The following is a 17256-nucleotide window of genomic DNA, read 5'->3' as shown; positions in this document are numbered from 1 at the left end:
CTATGATCCTTTGCCAATCTGGATTTTATTATATATAAAAATTCCAAATTTGTTCTTAAAATATTGATTGTGAAAAGGTCTCAGAAGCCTAGCAGTTACTGGCACAAGAAAAAAAATAACTAGGAAAATCTAGGTGATGACTACAGAAAAGGAAATTAATTCACTATAGATGTTCATATTCTTTGAAATGGTTTCCCAGGTTTTGCAGTTAGATTTTATTGGGGTTACTAGATAAATGTAAAACTTTATTCTAGCTCTGATGTTTAGTAGTTTTGTGATTCCCTGGTAAAACCACATGAATTTTGAGTTCCCACCGTCTCATTGCCAAATTGGATACCAGTACTCCAAAGTTTGTCATGAGAATTAGATGACATAATCTAATAAAGGCATGTAGGACAATGCCGGCCTAAGCGAAGGTCTCCATTGCACATTAGTATAATCTGATCCTGAGACCTAGCCTTAACCAATTGTACATCTCTTTGAAGGGATAACACACAGGAGCCTGAAACAAGCAAGCAAACAAAAAAACAAAATAAGACTGCGAACCGCAGATTTTGGTAGGAATTTAAAAGCATTTCAGATAATTGGAAATGGGAAGATTTTTGTGATTTACTTAGAGGTAGGTCCTACAGGATAAAGGATATGAATCAGAGTTTCAAAGGTGGAAAGATTTAGTGGAAAGTGGTGGATTAATAACAAGGCATAACTACACATGCAATCTTTTCCACTTCCTCTTTAGGTAAAAATGTTTAACAGTATTGGGAGTCGAGATGAAAGTATGAATAGTCTAGGGGAATTGAGAATGGAAAAGAGGAGAAGTATGAGATTTATGAGAATACTCCAAAAACTTTATATACAACTTTTGAGGTTTCACTGAAGTAATTCTCCTCAGCCTTCCCTCAGGGAGATCATCCTTGTGACTGCAGACACCAGATTCAAAACCAATAAAGACTTAGAGTGCCAAATATAGTTTCAGTTCCACCACCCCGCACAACACAAGGTATCTATTAGTTGCTTGTTGAATATTCTGGATCTAAAGTAAATTATTTACTCTGATATTATAGATTTATCATCTCTGTCTCAGTTGAAAAGCTATCTTCTCAGCGCCCCTCTCAGCATTAACCCATTTTCATGGACAAATGAAACTCATGGCACAAGTCTAAGAGTTTTAACAAATACTCCCCCCAGCACAATATTATTTTACCTGGCACCATCAGAAGAAATCCCATGAGGTCATTTCTCTTGAATTACAGTCAAAAGAAACAAAATCAAAACCAGCCTTTAAATACATTGTATTTGACTTCTGAGGCAACTCCAAAATGTTAATATTATTCTTGACTTCTCCTTCAATAAAACTGCTGATTTTATTTTTAATATTTTTTCATATTGTGAGTGTTATAGGCTAAAAGGAAGGCATGAATTCGAAGAAGTCCATCAAACTGGCTAATGTGAAGGATGATGGTTCTCTAGAAAGATCCAGGAGGTTCATATGAAACTGAACAACCCACTCATAAATCTAAACATCCTTGTTTGGGAGGATTGCTGTTGTTGTTGTTGTTGTTTTGCTTGGTTGTATTTTGCTTGTTGGCAGTGTTTTGTTCCTCATTCATGCTTTAATAGCAAAATCAGCACAGTTGAAGGTAGTTTCTGTGAATTAACAGCTGTCGTTAGTTAACAGTCTTGACTTCACCAGAGTTCCCCACCCCAGAATGCTCCCATGCCTTTATCTTCTTACTTAAATGTTCTCTCTTTGTATATTTCAGTGAATCTTCCAGGTATAGTGATATTCTTCTTGGGGCGAGGCATCTGGTCCTATTTTAATAGTATGGAGGGGAAGTACACACATATATGAAAAAATGTAGAGAAACTGCTGCACAGCTATCCCAATAACTCTGGTTGTTTTGGCATTGTTTTCTTTCATCGTCATTCCAGTACCCAACCACCTAAAATGGTGATCAGGAAAGCAATCCTATAGTTTTAATTATCAGTACCTAGGTAAGAGCAAAGGGAAGGGTTTGCTTTTGGGAAATCTGATGGTGCAAAGACCATGACCAGTGCCTGGATTGAACAAACTCAATGAACTTTGAGGCTGCTTAATATGATTTAGTTAAGTCTTCAGTGTGAAATAAATATTCAGTTACATTTTTACACGTGATAAAATCAAATGACTAAGGTGGTAAATCATCAGCAGTGTTTAGAATTTAATTCACATTGGATAAAATTCATAGTAAGCTAGATCATACTGCCTTGGAGGGATTCTTTAACAATGTTTTTATTTCTCCTATTCCAAAGGTTTCTTAACCTATGTAAGCAATTAGATCATTTAATATAATACATACACCATGCTGAATCTCCAAATGTCAGAAGAAATATTTGAATATCTAACTTATCTAGCCCTATTCCTTGAAATGACCCAGATTTGTGAGTATAAGAAACAAGCCACAGAAATAAAACTTTTTAACTCCAGCTCCTATCTTCACAAACCCTGTTTTAAGTAAAATTGGCTAAGTTCTATCAGTGAGCAATTGCTAGATTTAATTTAAATAACTTGACTGCCTAAAATATCCATGTTCATTTTCCTCTAGGGAAATATTTTTAATTCAGTTGAGCGATAGTATTGATTCACTTCTAACTTTTTTTTTCTCTTTGTGTTTTTTTCTTCAGATTGTTTTCTCCATTTGCATTGCTTTCTGGGGAGTTAGAAGCATGAAACAACTCACGTCTGGCCCCTGGAAATAACCTGAATTTGTACATAATTCTCTTTTAATGAGTTGTCCACAAGCATATAAAAATGTAATTATCTTATATAATGCTTATATGAACTATTTCTTTAATGAAAGATAAAATTACTTATTTACTATTGTTTGCTTTTCACATTTTTTATTTTCTATTAAAAATTAAAGTCACTTGTGGTTACTTCCCCCCTTTATCACTACAATTAAAAAAAAATTCAAATATAATCATGTTATATTAACTGACAGCCTACAAGATCACAAGTATAAAAAGAAGGAATGAACTTACAAACAGTAAAAACAAGAAGGAATATTGCCTTTGCATCAATTTGAAAACAATGTTTCCTTTGATGTCTGCTAAAATTATGCATAGACACATATTTATAGTCATAAAAATGTATTACATTGGTTGTCTTCCTAAGGCCAAATTTACTTTTGCAAACCATGTAACCTAAGAAGCTGCATTCCAGAAAAAGACATCACTGAGGCCAGATACAGTGGCTCACACCTGTAATCCCAGCACTTTTTGGGGCCGAGGTGGGTGGATCATGAGGTCAAGAGATAGAGACCGTTCTGGCCAACATGGTGAAGTCCTGTCTCTCCTAAAAATATAAAAGTTAGCTGGGCATGGTGGCATGCACCTGCAGCCCCAGCTACTCTGGAGGCTGAGGTAGGAGAATTGCTTGAACACGGGAGACAAAAGTTGCAGTGCGCGGAGATCTCACCACTGCACTCCAGCCTGGGCGACAGAGCGAGACTCCATCTCAAAAAAAAAAAAAAAAAGGCATCACTGAAGGAAAAATGAATAGAATTTGACAGAATTAGTTTTTTCAACAGGTTACTTTGTCATAGACTTCTCTAATGTGCTTGGTCAATTTGTTTTGGCAGACTGAGCAGCATGCAGCAATTCTGCATTATTTAAAATTGTCAGAACAATGTTAATTCTCTAAATAAAATGACCCAAGGTGTTGTGTATACATTGTTCATTGGGATTGCAAAAATCCGCCAAGTGTTTCATTAGGAGGGAACTGATAGGGATAAGCAGGATGAAGTCCAAAGAAGGAGGGCTGGAAAAAGTTAAAAAAAAAAATATTTATTTTTCATTTACCCAATATTTCTTGAAATCAAGTTAAAATTTAATAATTTAAATAACCAGAGACACATGTACTAAAAAAATTAATGCCGTTCTTCATTGAGCTTTGCCTATATTTATCACTAGGTTAAAGAGCCTTACTAGTAGATAATCTCATATTAAAAATATGTTATTTAACCTTTGAATGGACAAAAATATGGAGTATTAAGAGAATCAGACTGCAGGTGTCTATGTGAACTCAGGATACAGAATTGAAGCACATTTAGTTTTCAAACTGGAACAGCAGAGGAAGATTAAATTTGGCATGATGAAAAAGCAACAAATTCTATCTCAAGTATCAGAAGTGGGTTTGGCTTTGCTTCATTCTTTTTATACTTCTTAATTTAACACATAGTTATGGAAAATAAATAAGCCTATAACAAATATTAAATCCTGCTTTTGTCCTTTATCAACAATTTTTGCAGAATTTTGTATATACAGAATCATGTTACAGTAGGGAGCCCTCTGCTGGCTTGAAATTATGCAATTTAAGACATAAACATTCTCAAGACCCTGATTCTACATTCTAGAGACTTTTCAGTGTGTAAAATACATTCTTCAGTAATGGCAAAGAAAAGAGACTTTTTGCTAATCTTTACATAGTTGTTTAGTATGTCAAAAGCGCTTAATGATTCCCCAAGGAATGACACATAAATATGTGTAGATGCTTTAATATATGTGAATTTATACGATTAGCCTAAAAATGAGTTTAATAGTGGAAATGTTAATAAATAATTCCCCCAAATGATAAAAGATCCTTTTGTGGTGAAGTTCAGTTTTCTTTGAAGGAATTGAATTCTGTCTATTCTCTCTTTTCTCTCTTCGGTTTACCTCACTGTGATTGTGAATGGTTTTCTATTAGAAATACAGATATTTTCAAGACACAAATTTGTACCAGTGAAAGTGGGAGTGGTTACCAGACAGGTAATGTTCCTGACACTTCCTATACAAAAATTAAAACAGTGAGAAAATTATGACAATGAGAAATCTGACCTAACGGACTCCATCTTGCTTCTAACCTCCAAGCTGTCCTTGTTTATTCCCAGGCACAGGCCAAGCTAACGTTGGGAGGAACTTAGTTTACAGTTTGACTTTGAAACAAAAATGATAACAGCACTTTCCTAAAACAAACTCCCTTCTTGCCTGAGGCCAAGGCTGCCTTTGTAGGACTAACAAATTAGCCACAAGATTAGAAAATAGGCTTAGGAGTCATACAGCTAGAGGCCACAAGATTCGAACTCTTCCCAATTGCTCCTAGGGATAACATCACTATTGTGAAACCTCAGATTGGTGCTGGAGATATTTTTTAGCTCCTGCACTCCATGGATCAGCTGGCACCATCCAGATGGATACACTGACTCATCTGGTCTTGTGGCCCCCTCCAAGAACTGACTCAGCCAAGAATAGCTTCAAGGCTCTTTGATTTTTATCTCTGACCTGATCAGTGAGCACTCTCCATTCCCTGGCCCCCTACCCACCAAATTATCCTTAAAAAACCCAGTCTCTGAATTTTCAGGGAGATTGATTTGAGTAATAATGAAACTCCAGTCTCCTATTCAGCTGGCTCTGCATGAATTGAACTCTTTCTCTATTACAATTTCCCTGTCTTGATAAATCGACTCTATCCTGGCAGCAGGCAATGATCCCATTGGGCAATTACATTTCTAGGGCCTCTGTGCATTATTAACCAAGGCACTTTATTCTTCATTTTATTCTTTAACCCTGCTAATATTCTAGTCCAGTTTTCTTTTGCAGAACACTAATACATGATGACAGAACATACAGCTATTATTAATGTTGTAAATTGATCTTGAGTGATGCCACGTAATTTATGCTTACTGGAAGGACTTTAACCCTCTCTTTCTTTCTCTCTCTCTCTGCAGGGAAAGCCCTAAAAATAGGACTCATCAATTACTCACCACTTCTAGTGGAGAGTTGCAAACTGACTTTGCAAATCATATGAAGATATTTACTTTTCCTAATCTACCACAAGAAAAGATAGAGGAAAGGAGCATTTGTTTATTGAGTAGTCCTCTATTAGTATTATTTGATTTAGTCTCTAGAATCCTGTGTTAGGAGCTATTAACACTATTTTATAGAAGATAATTTTGAGTCTGAGAGGGGTTAAGTAACTTGCGAGGCCCATGAAATGTAATAAGTGACCAAAATAAAATTTAAACTCTCTGAAGTTGAACATCGAAGTTCATGATGTTTCCCCATTCCACAATGTCAGACATCTGAGTAAGGCAAGCCTTTAAAAGGGTAGGCCGAGGAGTTTAAGTTCAGAGTATTTTCCATTGATTTGATGCTCCAAGATACAAAATAAAGTTATCAGGATAAGTATTTTTGTTATGAGATTAGTTGACAAGGTGAATGAGTCCAGAACTTCTAAACCTTCTAAGAATGGTGATGTCATAGGTTTACTTACAGGATTACCATATCTCTGGAAGAGGCTACAGGACTTGTCAGTTTTCTCAAGAGTTGCTCATTACCTTAGCTCTATTAGTTGTGTCATTTACTTCCACATCATCCTATTCCATCAAATTATTTTTGTTAAACTGAATCTAATCATCTCAGAGTCCTGATATTTAGCAATATGTGCATTCCTAATCATGAACCAGATGTTCAATTAGTTGCTAAAGTAAATAAACCCTTGTTATATTTAACATTAACAACTTAAATGATTGTTTATTAAATATTTTCAAATTTCACTTTTACTAGTGATTGTATAATTTAATCCCTCAGTGTAGAATCTGCAATAGAATCATTGAGTGGAATTCTTTAACATAGGGTATACATTATAGCATACAGTAATAGGATTTATTCGGGAGAACAATAGAAAATAAGCTTCCTTTTTAATGTCTCCCCCATGTTCTCATAGTCATAGACTCTGGAAACCCAAGATAAAATAGCAAAAAACAGACTAGTTTGCCTTTCAGAATCTTAAAACATTTTTGATGTTACGATTTTCAGCAACACGATGGAAGCAGCTTGGTTCTATCTTAAACCTGCCTTAGTGGGGGGGAAAAAAAAAAAAAAAAACCAGACAATGTTCTATTCATTATTAGAACATTTTTCAAGTCTCACTCCAGTTCTGCCACTCTTTTTTCTGGACATCATAACAACTTACATTCCTTCCTCCCCAAGACACAATTAGAAAAAATTAGCAAATTAAGCAAGCATTGATGTTTATCTCTTGCAGATTGTGCCTTCTTTTTGACATTCTACAACTCTAGCACTATTTATGTAAAAATTTGCAACCACTCCAGGCACCCCAGTATCCATGAATCATAATAACTTCATTTCTCGGACATGTTCTTCCTTTGTTTTACCAGCAATAAGCCCCGAATTATAACCTGTCTTGATTTACATTACAGAAACCAGGAAGACGCAGTCTTTGCTGTATGCATCAGGATTACCAGTGGATCCTTTTAGAAACAGAAATGACTCTCTGAAACATTGAATTTAGTAAGATTGAGGACGTGCCAAATGTTCTACATTTTTCAAACTTCTGGCAATGATAAGGTGCAGAAGCTACAGCCAAACTAGAATGAAGGAGAACTTCTCTAGTCCCTCCTGTCAAATTTTAGAAATAAGCAGAAAAGTTGTGCAGTGTGAGAGAATATTGTTTCTATACCAAAGATGTTAATTAAGAGAAAGGTGATACTGATTAAGTAAGCATGGATATTTAGACATGCCACCAAAGTTTTCTGTTTCACATGGGATCATTTTGCATACATTTTAAAAGAAACAGAAACAGCCCAGAACGGTAGCTTACACCTATAATCCCAACACTTTGGGAGGCCAAGGAGGGTGGATCACCTGAGGTCAGGAGTTCAAGACTAGCCTGATCAATATGGTGAAACCCCTTCTCTACTAAAAAAAAAAGTACAAAAATTAGCCAGACATGGTGGCGGTGTCTGTAATACCAGCTACTCCAGAGGCTGAGACAGGAGAATTACTTGAACCCAGGAGGCAGAGGTTGCAGTGAGCCGAGATCACACCACTGCATTCCAGCCCGGGTGACAGAGCAAGACTCCATCAAAAAAGGAAAGGAAAGGGAGGGGAGGGAGAGGGGAGGGGAAGCGGAAAGGGAAGGGGACGGGGAAGAGGAAGGGGAAGGGAAGGGAAAAAGAAAGGAAAACAAAGGAAGGGACAGAGGAAGAAAGGAAGGAAGGAAGGAAGGATGGAAGGAAGGAAGGAAAAGAAAGTAAAAAAAAAGAAAAAAGAAAAAAAAGAGAAAGAAAGAAACTGAGCCAGCAAATGTAAAAGCTATATAAGCATTAGCAAACTGGAGAGTGAATGGAGGTAGAGCGGGGAATGGAGATGTGGTCAAAAAATATTGTCACCATAGGTCCTGTTTGCATTTGTCTGATTTTTCATTTTTAATGGAAGATGATTAATAAAGGTAATGATATACGAGTTAACAAGACGTTATTTGGGCAGATCATGAGGATAAGGAAGTCCTCAGTAAGGTTTTCCTTTTAAAGAAAAGCAGCCCCCAAATCATTTTCTTTTCTAACAAAGAGCAGTCTGTAAAATCAAGTTGCAGACATGGAAAGGCAAGCTAGAAGCTTGTACAGGTAAATGCCAGCAGTAGTACCAATAGGGAAGGAGCTACCTGGGGACTAGGCATGATCAAAATGGTGGCTCCATGTTCCCTTTTCTTTGCTAACTACGTGTACAGTAAGGAGCAGACAACATGGCAGCAGCCAAGTACAAAATCCATTTGCATAATAAAAAGATTAGGGTGGAGTGACAAGCTTCTTCGCAGTGCTATGTAAATGTCATACCTGGTCCAACCAATCTTTGGGTGTTATGTAAATCAGGCACCACCTCCTCAAGCCAATCTATACAACTCCGCGCACTTTACCAGGGGCACCCCTCTCTCTCTGCAAGAAAGAAAGCTGTTCTCTTTTCTCTTTCTTTCCCTTATTAAACCTCTGCTTTTAAACTCACTTCTTTTGTATTTCCATGTCCTTAATTTCCTTGGCATGAGGCAAGGAACCTCAGGTTTCCATCCCAGATAATAACGCTGCTTTAGTATTAAAATATACAGGGGGTTAGGTTTAGTAGATCCCTATTTTACACTTCTGGCTTCTTCCAGGGTCTCTTGAGGTAATGTGAGGTATGCATGCACATTGAAGGGAGCTCTCCCTGTAACATGAAGTTAAATGTAAAAGATGTCCATACATAATGGTTTCTCTCCTCCCCTTATCCTATTCAGGCAAATCCAACTAACACATCCCTTTCAGAGACATTAGACAAATGCAACTAACATACCCCTTTCTGAGACAGTACACAGCGTGCATTTTAACTTGCTGGTAAAATGATGTCTGCTGAGACAATCAGAGTCTAAAGGTGGCTAATTCTCTCTAGACAGGGGGTATTGGAGATCATCTAAAAATGGCACCTGGCAGCCACATGGCACACTAGGAAACCTTGGCTTGGCCTACGTAATAGGCTGCAAAATGCATAAAATCATCAGGATGCCATGAACCCCTCCCCATCAAATTAATAACTCCATATTTAGTAAGCTAAGTACTGATTTGCTTTTGAATAAAATTTAAACATAATTTGCATAAAATGTTTATCAACTTATATTATTCACAGGGTGGGGGAAGATTAGTGACATTACTGATTGCACAAAAAACAGAAGAAATAAATATGCAGAAGAAGCATCAGCATCTATTTCAAAAGTTTGTACTCATTTTAAGATATTCATGCTCAAAGGGGAGGATCTAACACATGAAACTGTAGAGGGCATATGCAGTCTCTGAAATGCATCATTATTTAGATTAAAAGACCCTTTTAAGTTATTTTGCTTATATATATTTTTCTTTTTTTCATTTTACTTATTTAGCCATTAAAATTATCTTGTGCACAAACAAAAAGTAAAGCAGTAGCTATTAATGTGCTGGCTCCATAGCTGAAGGACTTTGCAATCAGTTAAAAGATACCAGTTTCATCTCACTGCCATCTGATTTTCCAAATGGATGAATATTTTCATTCAATTAATGTAATTGAAGTAATTTTTAACAGCCTATCCCATCAAATGTGAAACATCTAATATCATTACAAATTTAAAAGTTTAATACCGAATATAAAATTGTATTTGTTTTGTGGTGATAGTACAAATAGAAATTTTGGTGGGTTAGTTAGTAATACAAAACAGTATTCTTTCTAAATTAAGAGACTGTTAGCAGAAAAATTGCTTGAAATTGCTTGTGTTGGACATAAAATTAGTAATAGTATTCAGAGAGGTATATTGTGAAAATTTAAAAGTATTTTAGGTATACAAAGTTGCGAATTGCCTAGAAATTTATTTGTTGTACAATTGATGTTAAATGCAAAAGAATACATCAACATGAAAGTATGTTTTGCTGCCAGACATCAGATTTTAGAAGTGAGTAAGATTTTCAAAAAAAATTTGTAAATCAAACATGTGTCCTCTCATGTTACTGAATTTTATGGTAGACTCTGTCAAACTTGGATGTATTTGTTTAAAACTAGTTGAAGATCTTTAGACAAATATCAATGAAGATTGACAAAACTTTTTTTCCTGAAGTTATTAGTGAATTTCACTTATTGAAAACAAAGCTTGCAAACAGGGAGATATTGAAATTGATCCCTATTAAACTAGGAAAGGACTGAACAGATTGTATAAAAAGAGTTTCAACTTCAAGTGAGATTTGACTCTGACACTCAAAGTTGAAGCGTGAGAGTATTGATGAAACTTCTATTTCAAAAGAGATAAATTTCTATTATGTACCAAAAAGGAACATAATTTTAGAAGCCTATAATTTGGCTGGACGTGGTGTCTCAGGCCTGTAATCCCAGCACTTTGGGAGGCCGAGGTGGGCGGATCACGAGGTCAGGAGATCGAGACCATCCTGGCTAACATGGTGAAACCCCGTATTTACTAAAAATACAAAAAATTAGCCGAGTGTGGTGGCAGGTGCCTGTGGTCCCAGCTATTCGGGAGATTGAGGCAGGAGAATGGCGTGAACCCGGGAGGCAGGGCTTGCAGTGAGCCGAGATCACGCCACTGCACTCCAGCTTGGGTGACAGAGCAAGACTCCGTCTCAAAAAAATAATAATAATAAAAAAATAAAATAAAAAAATAAAAAACCTACAATTTCACAACTTCTAAATTTGGTAAAACAATTAGCAAGTAATAAATAAGACAAATTACTTGATAAATTTTGTTTTGTAAAATATTTTTGAAATGTTATTCTGAATGTAGGCAAAAATACAAGCACTATGACACATGTTGGAGTTAATTATATCATTTAATAAGAGAAAAATTTAGAACAGAAAATACACATTTGCTGTATCTTTTTAGCTTGCTAGATACTTCAGTACCTGTACAGAGAGTATTTTCAAAATATAAATGTTATAGAGAGAAAAGTCAATTGCAAGTGTCAACACTTTTGAATGTATTAACCATAAGATGAAACTTTGAATAAGAATACAGATAATTTTATTTAAAAAATTCAAAATAGTAACACCATATTAGAAATAATATCTTCAAAAAAATGCCACTGACCTGCTGTTAAAGATATAAGTGACTAAGAAAACTGATGAGAGTATTTTTAGAAATAGTTATTCTGTTTATGTCATTTTTAATATTCTACAACTTAGATGATTAGTATGAAGGTTTTTTAAAAATTTGCTTTGATGACACTGAAACAGGAAAGTTCTCTGACCCCCTTGTGTGACTTGTGATAGGGGTGTGGCTAGTGTGCTTGGCTGCTGGTGCTCAAATCCCTTATGGGAGGGGAACACTTAAGTGGGCAGATGCAGGTGGGTGCTTTTGGGCACTGGCACCACAGTAGCACCTAGGGGTGTGTTACAATTAATGCTCTATTAGCAGTTGCTGTCTACAGATGGCTAAGTGTTAATCAGCTCAGTGGAGAGTCAGGGTGACAGCCTTTTACACTCTGCGTTCTTGGTACCTAGGCCTTTGTCCAGTGTCCAGGAAGAATCAGGTCACACACACTTGAAGGACAGTGAATGCAAGGATTTTACTGAGTGTTGGAGGTGGCTCTCAGTGGGATGGATGGGGAACTAGAAAGGGGATAGAGTGGGAAGATGATCTTCCCCTGGAGTTTGACTGTCCCGTGGCTGATCTCCTCTCCAACCATCCCCAGCAGAACTCCTCTCAATGTTCAGATGCTCCTTCTCTTTTCTCCTTCTATGCCATGCTGCTCTGTCGCTCTTCCACTCTTCTGCTTGTGGAGCCTGGGGTTTGAGGTTTTTATGGGTACAGGAATGGGGGGGGCATGGCAGGCCACGGTGGTTTTGGATAAAGCAACATTTGGGCAGGAAAACAGGGATAACTTCTCATTTAGGGTCACGGTTTCCAGGCTTGGACGTGGGGCCTTTGGTGGGGAACCCACACTTCTGCCTCCTCTCCATATTAACACGGTTTTGTTATTTCTTTTTTGAAAAACATTTATTTTGGAAATAGTTTTGAATATACTATTGTATAAATTTGCCAACATATTAAAACAGATTTTTGATGAATAAACAGTTCTGTGTGTGTTTGTGTGTGTGTATGTAAGAAAGAGAGATAGAAAGAGGGAGAGTGAAAGTGAGAGAAAGATTTTATTTGATCAATGATTTAGACAATCACTCTACCAATAAAACCTATGTAAGTCATTCTTAAATATGCTAGAGAGAGGAAAATTATTTTATATTATTTAACACTACTTGATGTGTCTATGCTGAAGAGTCAGAAGTGGAGTTAAGCACTTTCAATATCTTACATTCTAAACATACTAACTTGGCAAATAAAAGAATGAATTACTTAGTGCCTCAAAAAACTTTTAATAGTAACGTGATTTTAAAAATCTAAGCTAATTTATTGAGACCCTTGAAGAACAATGATTTTTGTCACTGAACAGTTTCAAGAATCCATTCAATTTGATGAAGACTTACTTCGTTGCCTTTAGTTATGTATTCAATTATAATACATGAAAAGATATCTGACAAAAGTTCATGTTGAGTAGTTTGGTGTTTAGTCTCAACTATGTCATCTGACTGGGTTATTGATTCCAAATTTGTGGGCTGCAGTTTATCTGCATCAAAACTCCTGCTACTTCCAAGGCCCATCTTAGACTGAAGTAATCCAGACCTCAGAGATATGCTCTGGTATGTGCACAAATACCTAGGTTCTCAGGGGGATTATGTGCAACTTAAAATATAAGAATCCCTATTCTAGAGGGAAAGAGGGTTCATATATTCTCCCACATTTAACAAGACATTGTGTTACTTGGTAGCGTTTCTGGTGACCAGAAGCTTCTTTTCATGCTTGTGATTGCTGATCCTTGAATGGTCTAAAATTTTCTTTCCCCCTCTATAAAAAAGCTGTCCTTTTTTTATTTATTTAAAATATAAATTTTATGTAATATTTCCAAGGAAATTCTCAAGGTCACGTTTTAGCTCTTTAAAATAACTTTGTTCCCAAAGAAATGCCTTAATTGTTAGCACACATATAGTAAGTAATCCATTAATTGAGTTTCTTGAAGATTGAATTTTGCTTGATTGCAGAAACCTAAGGTAGGAATTGTATTTAGACTCTCATGCCAATTTCCACTTACTAGATGTGTGACCCTGAACCGACATGGGAAGTGAATAAGAGGTCTTTAGAAAACAAGCCTCAAAACACAGTCTGGTTATTCTTTACTGTGGTTCTTCAGTGAAGAAAAAAATGGGAGCAATAGTCCAGATCATGTCTGTGTTACTTTACAACTCTGACTTTCAGTTAATCCAAACTACTTCTATATTTTAAAGTAATAAAACTCTTTCTGTATCGATCAGATTTGGACTACTCAACAATTTGTATTTCATTTGTAGTGAATTAATGAGATTTTATTTCATAGTGTGTTCATTAGAATCAAGTCAACGGGGACAACCTTAGAAAGAAGGGAACCAGAAAATTCTAATGCAAAAAAAAATAATTTTCCCTCATTCTTTTAAGAATCTTAGATCAATTTTACAAATTCTAGTTCTTATTTTTCAGACATACTGCCCTTTCTAATGGCTGTTGTCCTTTCTCTGCTGTATAATGTATTCTGTTACTTTCATTTCTTCTGCCTCCCTTATTCTTTCCACTATAGAGAAATCAAAATTTTATATGAAGTATGATCTACTTTACTCTCTGTATGCTTATAAAGGCCACCAAATTTTTACTTACTAGTTGATAAATTGCTTCTTTGGCCTTCCTTTTATTCTTTTGGAAGAGTAAAGAATCTCAGGTAGTTCCTTAATGAGCATTTCTTCTGATATTAAAAAGCAAACAGCTGTTTGCTGCATATATAGCACTTAAAAATCTTGAGTAAATGGGCTACACAAACACCTCGGGATATTCAGGTCATTTGATACATATGGAGGTTGGTAGCTCCTTGGAGCAGCAGGGAAGGTTCCAAAACACAAAAGGAAACTGCTTACTCTGAGTCTTAAGACAAATTTAGGTTTTAACTTTATTATGAAATATAAATGATAAACAACATACATTTAAGCAACTAGTATAAAAAATTCTTGTTGTATTTTTAAGCTGATAGTTTACATTTCTGAAAAATGTAACATGATGTAATGTTACATCTCTGTGCTCAAAGATATGAGAAGACAAGATCAAATATAAAACTTCACTTTCTTTAGATATTTTCATAACTGAAATTCAATATACAACTTTGTGTCTTCATGAGATCCTGGAGTGGTATGGAAGGTGGGATGCACTGTGGATGTTGCTGATAGGAAAGAAGATGGTGTTCCTTAACATTTTATTGGCTTACTTAACTTCAAAAAACAAAAAGTAAAGCATTAGCTATTAATGTGCTGGCTCCAAAGCTGGAGGACCTTGTAATCAGTTAAAAGATACCAATTCTATCTCACTGCCATTCATTGCTCCAAATAGAAAATCAGCTATGACAGTACAAAGTTGAGTTTCTTTCCAGCTCTTTAATGGAAGAGAGGCTGTAAAATGTTTATAAAAAGAGAGTTAATTTTCCTAATTCACTGGAAAAGAAAAAAAAAACCTTAAATCAAAATCAGTTAGCGTCTTCTCTCTTTTAGGAAGTCTTGCAATGCCCTATTTGTAAATTTCATTAATAATAAGGTCATTTTCCTCATAGCAGTTCTTACTTCTCCCTGAATTTCTCCCCTAATTGTCTTGGGTTTTTCTTAAAGCCTTTTGATGGTGGCCCACTCTCATTTTCTCCAATGCCCCTCTTCTCATAATTCTCAGGAATTTAATATCCACATAAATGCTTTTTCTAGGACCCCTCAATATATTTTAAAAATGCTATTTTCTCCAACTTATTAAAAGACTATTTCTTCATCTCACCTCTGCTTCCAGCTAGCCATGTTTATCTCTGTCATTTTACCTCAAATTTCCTTCAATAAGTTGTCTATAATGATTGTTTCTACTTTATCTCCTCCGATTCTCTCTTGGACACATTCTGCTTTTGCTTTCACCCTCACTGTTCCGCTGCTCTTTCAAAATGCTCTTATCAAAATCAGAACAATACTGATGTTAACTCCAATGATCAATTCATGGCCATTACTTTTTTTGTCCTCTTAGTAGCATCTGACACTAACCACACTGTCTCTGAAAGACTTTATTACCTCAGTTCAGACATTATATTTATCTGTTTTTTTCTATGAACTCATGAGCCTTTTGGGATGCAATTTTCTCATTTCCACATGCTCTAATCCTTTCAGTGCTCAGGATGTAGAGCCCAATGCTTGAAAATTCTTAATTGTCTACACTCACTCCTTAGCTGTTATCATCCAATCTCATACTAACCACATCTACAGGTTGAAGACATCAAAATTATATATCTGGCTCATAAATCTCTCTTTAACTACAGACTCATGTCCTTATTGACAATATACTTATGTTTGGTACAAGTATGGTAATGGACATATTACTATACTATTCAAAGTATAATAATGGACATGAAATATTACATAGCCCTTACCATGTTCCAGGTATTCTTCTTAGTATTTTACATTCACTAACTCATGTGAACCTCACAATAACCTTATGAGGTAAATATACTATTTTCTTGACTAAAAAAACTGAATGAGCATTTGGGAAGCAGCCTCATTCATGGCAGTGGGTCTCATTTGCAAGTTTCCAATGAACTAAAAGGGGACAGTGAGTGCGAGAACAGACAAGGTATCTGGAAAGACATAATGTCAGTTGAGCGCTGTTAAGATTTAAAGCTAGATGCTGGTGTGAAGTTGGAGCCAAATGCATCGGGGGGAAGTTAATCTTTGTCAAGAATGTACCTGAAAGATCCTAATGGGAAATTAGCTTTAAACACCAACAAGACAAGAGGAAAATCAGAGGTAGCAAGGAAAACCCTTTCTTGACTCCTCTCCTCCCCTCTACTTGCATGGCAAATGAGCTCTGGGCTTCAGGAGAGATAGAAGATGTAACAGAGTAAAGAAAAACCAAGACCAAACTCCCAATACTCAACAAAGACCCACACACACTCTCTCACACACGTACACATATTAATTACACACTTCACACTGGCAGCAGGGCAAACTGGGGAAGGGGTGGTACTGGAGAGGGGAAAACTGTAATGAAGTTTGCTTTTCAAATATGGACACTGGCATGCTAATTTCTGAATGGAGAATATTTTTTATGACTAACATAATGAAAGGATTTTTATCAAAGAACATGTAAAATACAGATGCTGCCCAAGATGTCATCCAAGGACAAAATATAGCTCTACAGATAGGCTGGAGAGGCAATGGAGGAAATGCAAATGGTTATTTTCCTTTTTTATCTGTGTCCTGTTTTTTCAGCATATTGATGTCCCATATGCAATGTGCAAATAGGGAAGAATATCTCTTAATGAAAATTATTGGAAAATTACAGGATGCAGTTTTTAAGCTTTATGTAGAATAATAGATACCCTAATTTTGCAAGTAACTGATGCGTTGATAGCAACTCTTATTTTAAAAATAAGAAACATAGACATAATTCTATAAAATTTTCTAACATCAGATAGCTACCTTGAGACATCTGAAAGACTGACTGATAAGGTTCACTTATTTATCTATTTACATTTTTAAATTAAAAAAATTACTTTAATAAACCACTTACATGGTTAGCAGCATAGGAAAGGTGAATAGGTCTAAATTAAATTTCTTCTCTGTTTCAGCACTTTTGAAAGGCACGGAAGGAAATAACACCAATCCAGAAACATATTCTTTCTCTCCAATTTTTCCTTTTCCCATATGAGCCAAGCCTGGAAGTCTACGGACACATTAGGGAATGTTTCCATTGTGTGGGAGAAACATCTGCAGAGTGAGTCGGGACCACCAGAAGTGGAGTGAGAAGGAAGCATGTGGGGGCGGTGGCGGCAGACA

General features: G+C 36.0%; 1 protein-coding gene across 1 annotated transcript in view; it reads left to right on the top strand.

Annotated features, from left to right (window-relative positions):
* The window catches only part of AGMO (alkylglycerol monooxygenase), a 372156-nt gene extending 369296 nt beyond the window's left edge, over positions 1-2860 (top strand). Inside the window, exon 13 of the mRNA XM_010370787.2 lies at positions 2665-2860. Coding sequence (XP_010369089.2) covers positions 2665-2739 — 75 coding nt within the window. The 3' untranslated portion in view covers positions 2740-2860. The remainder of the gene's footprint in view (positions 1-2664) is intronic.
* Positions 2861-17256: the final 14396 nt, after the last annotated feature.

The sequence above is a fragment of the Rhinopithecus roxellana genome, chromosome 6 (genome assembly GCF_007565055.1).
Source record: "Rhinopithecus roxellana isolate Shanxi Qingling chromosome 6, ASM756505v1, whole genome shotgun sequence".
Lineage (NCBI taxonomy): Eukaryota > Metazoa > Chordata > Mammalia > Primates > Cercopithecidae > Rhinopithecus > Rhinopithecus roxellana.
This window is presented reverse-complemented; position numbering and strand designations above follow the sequence as displayed.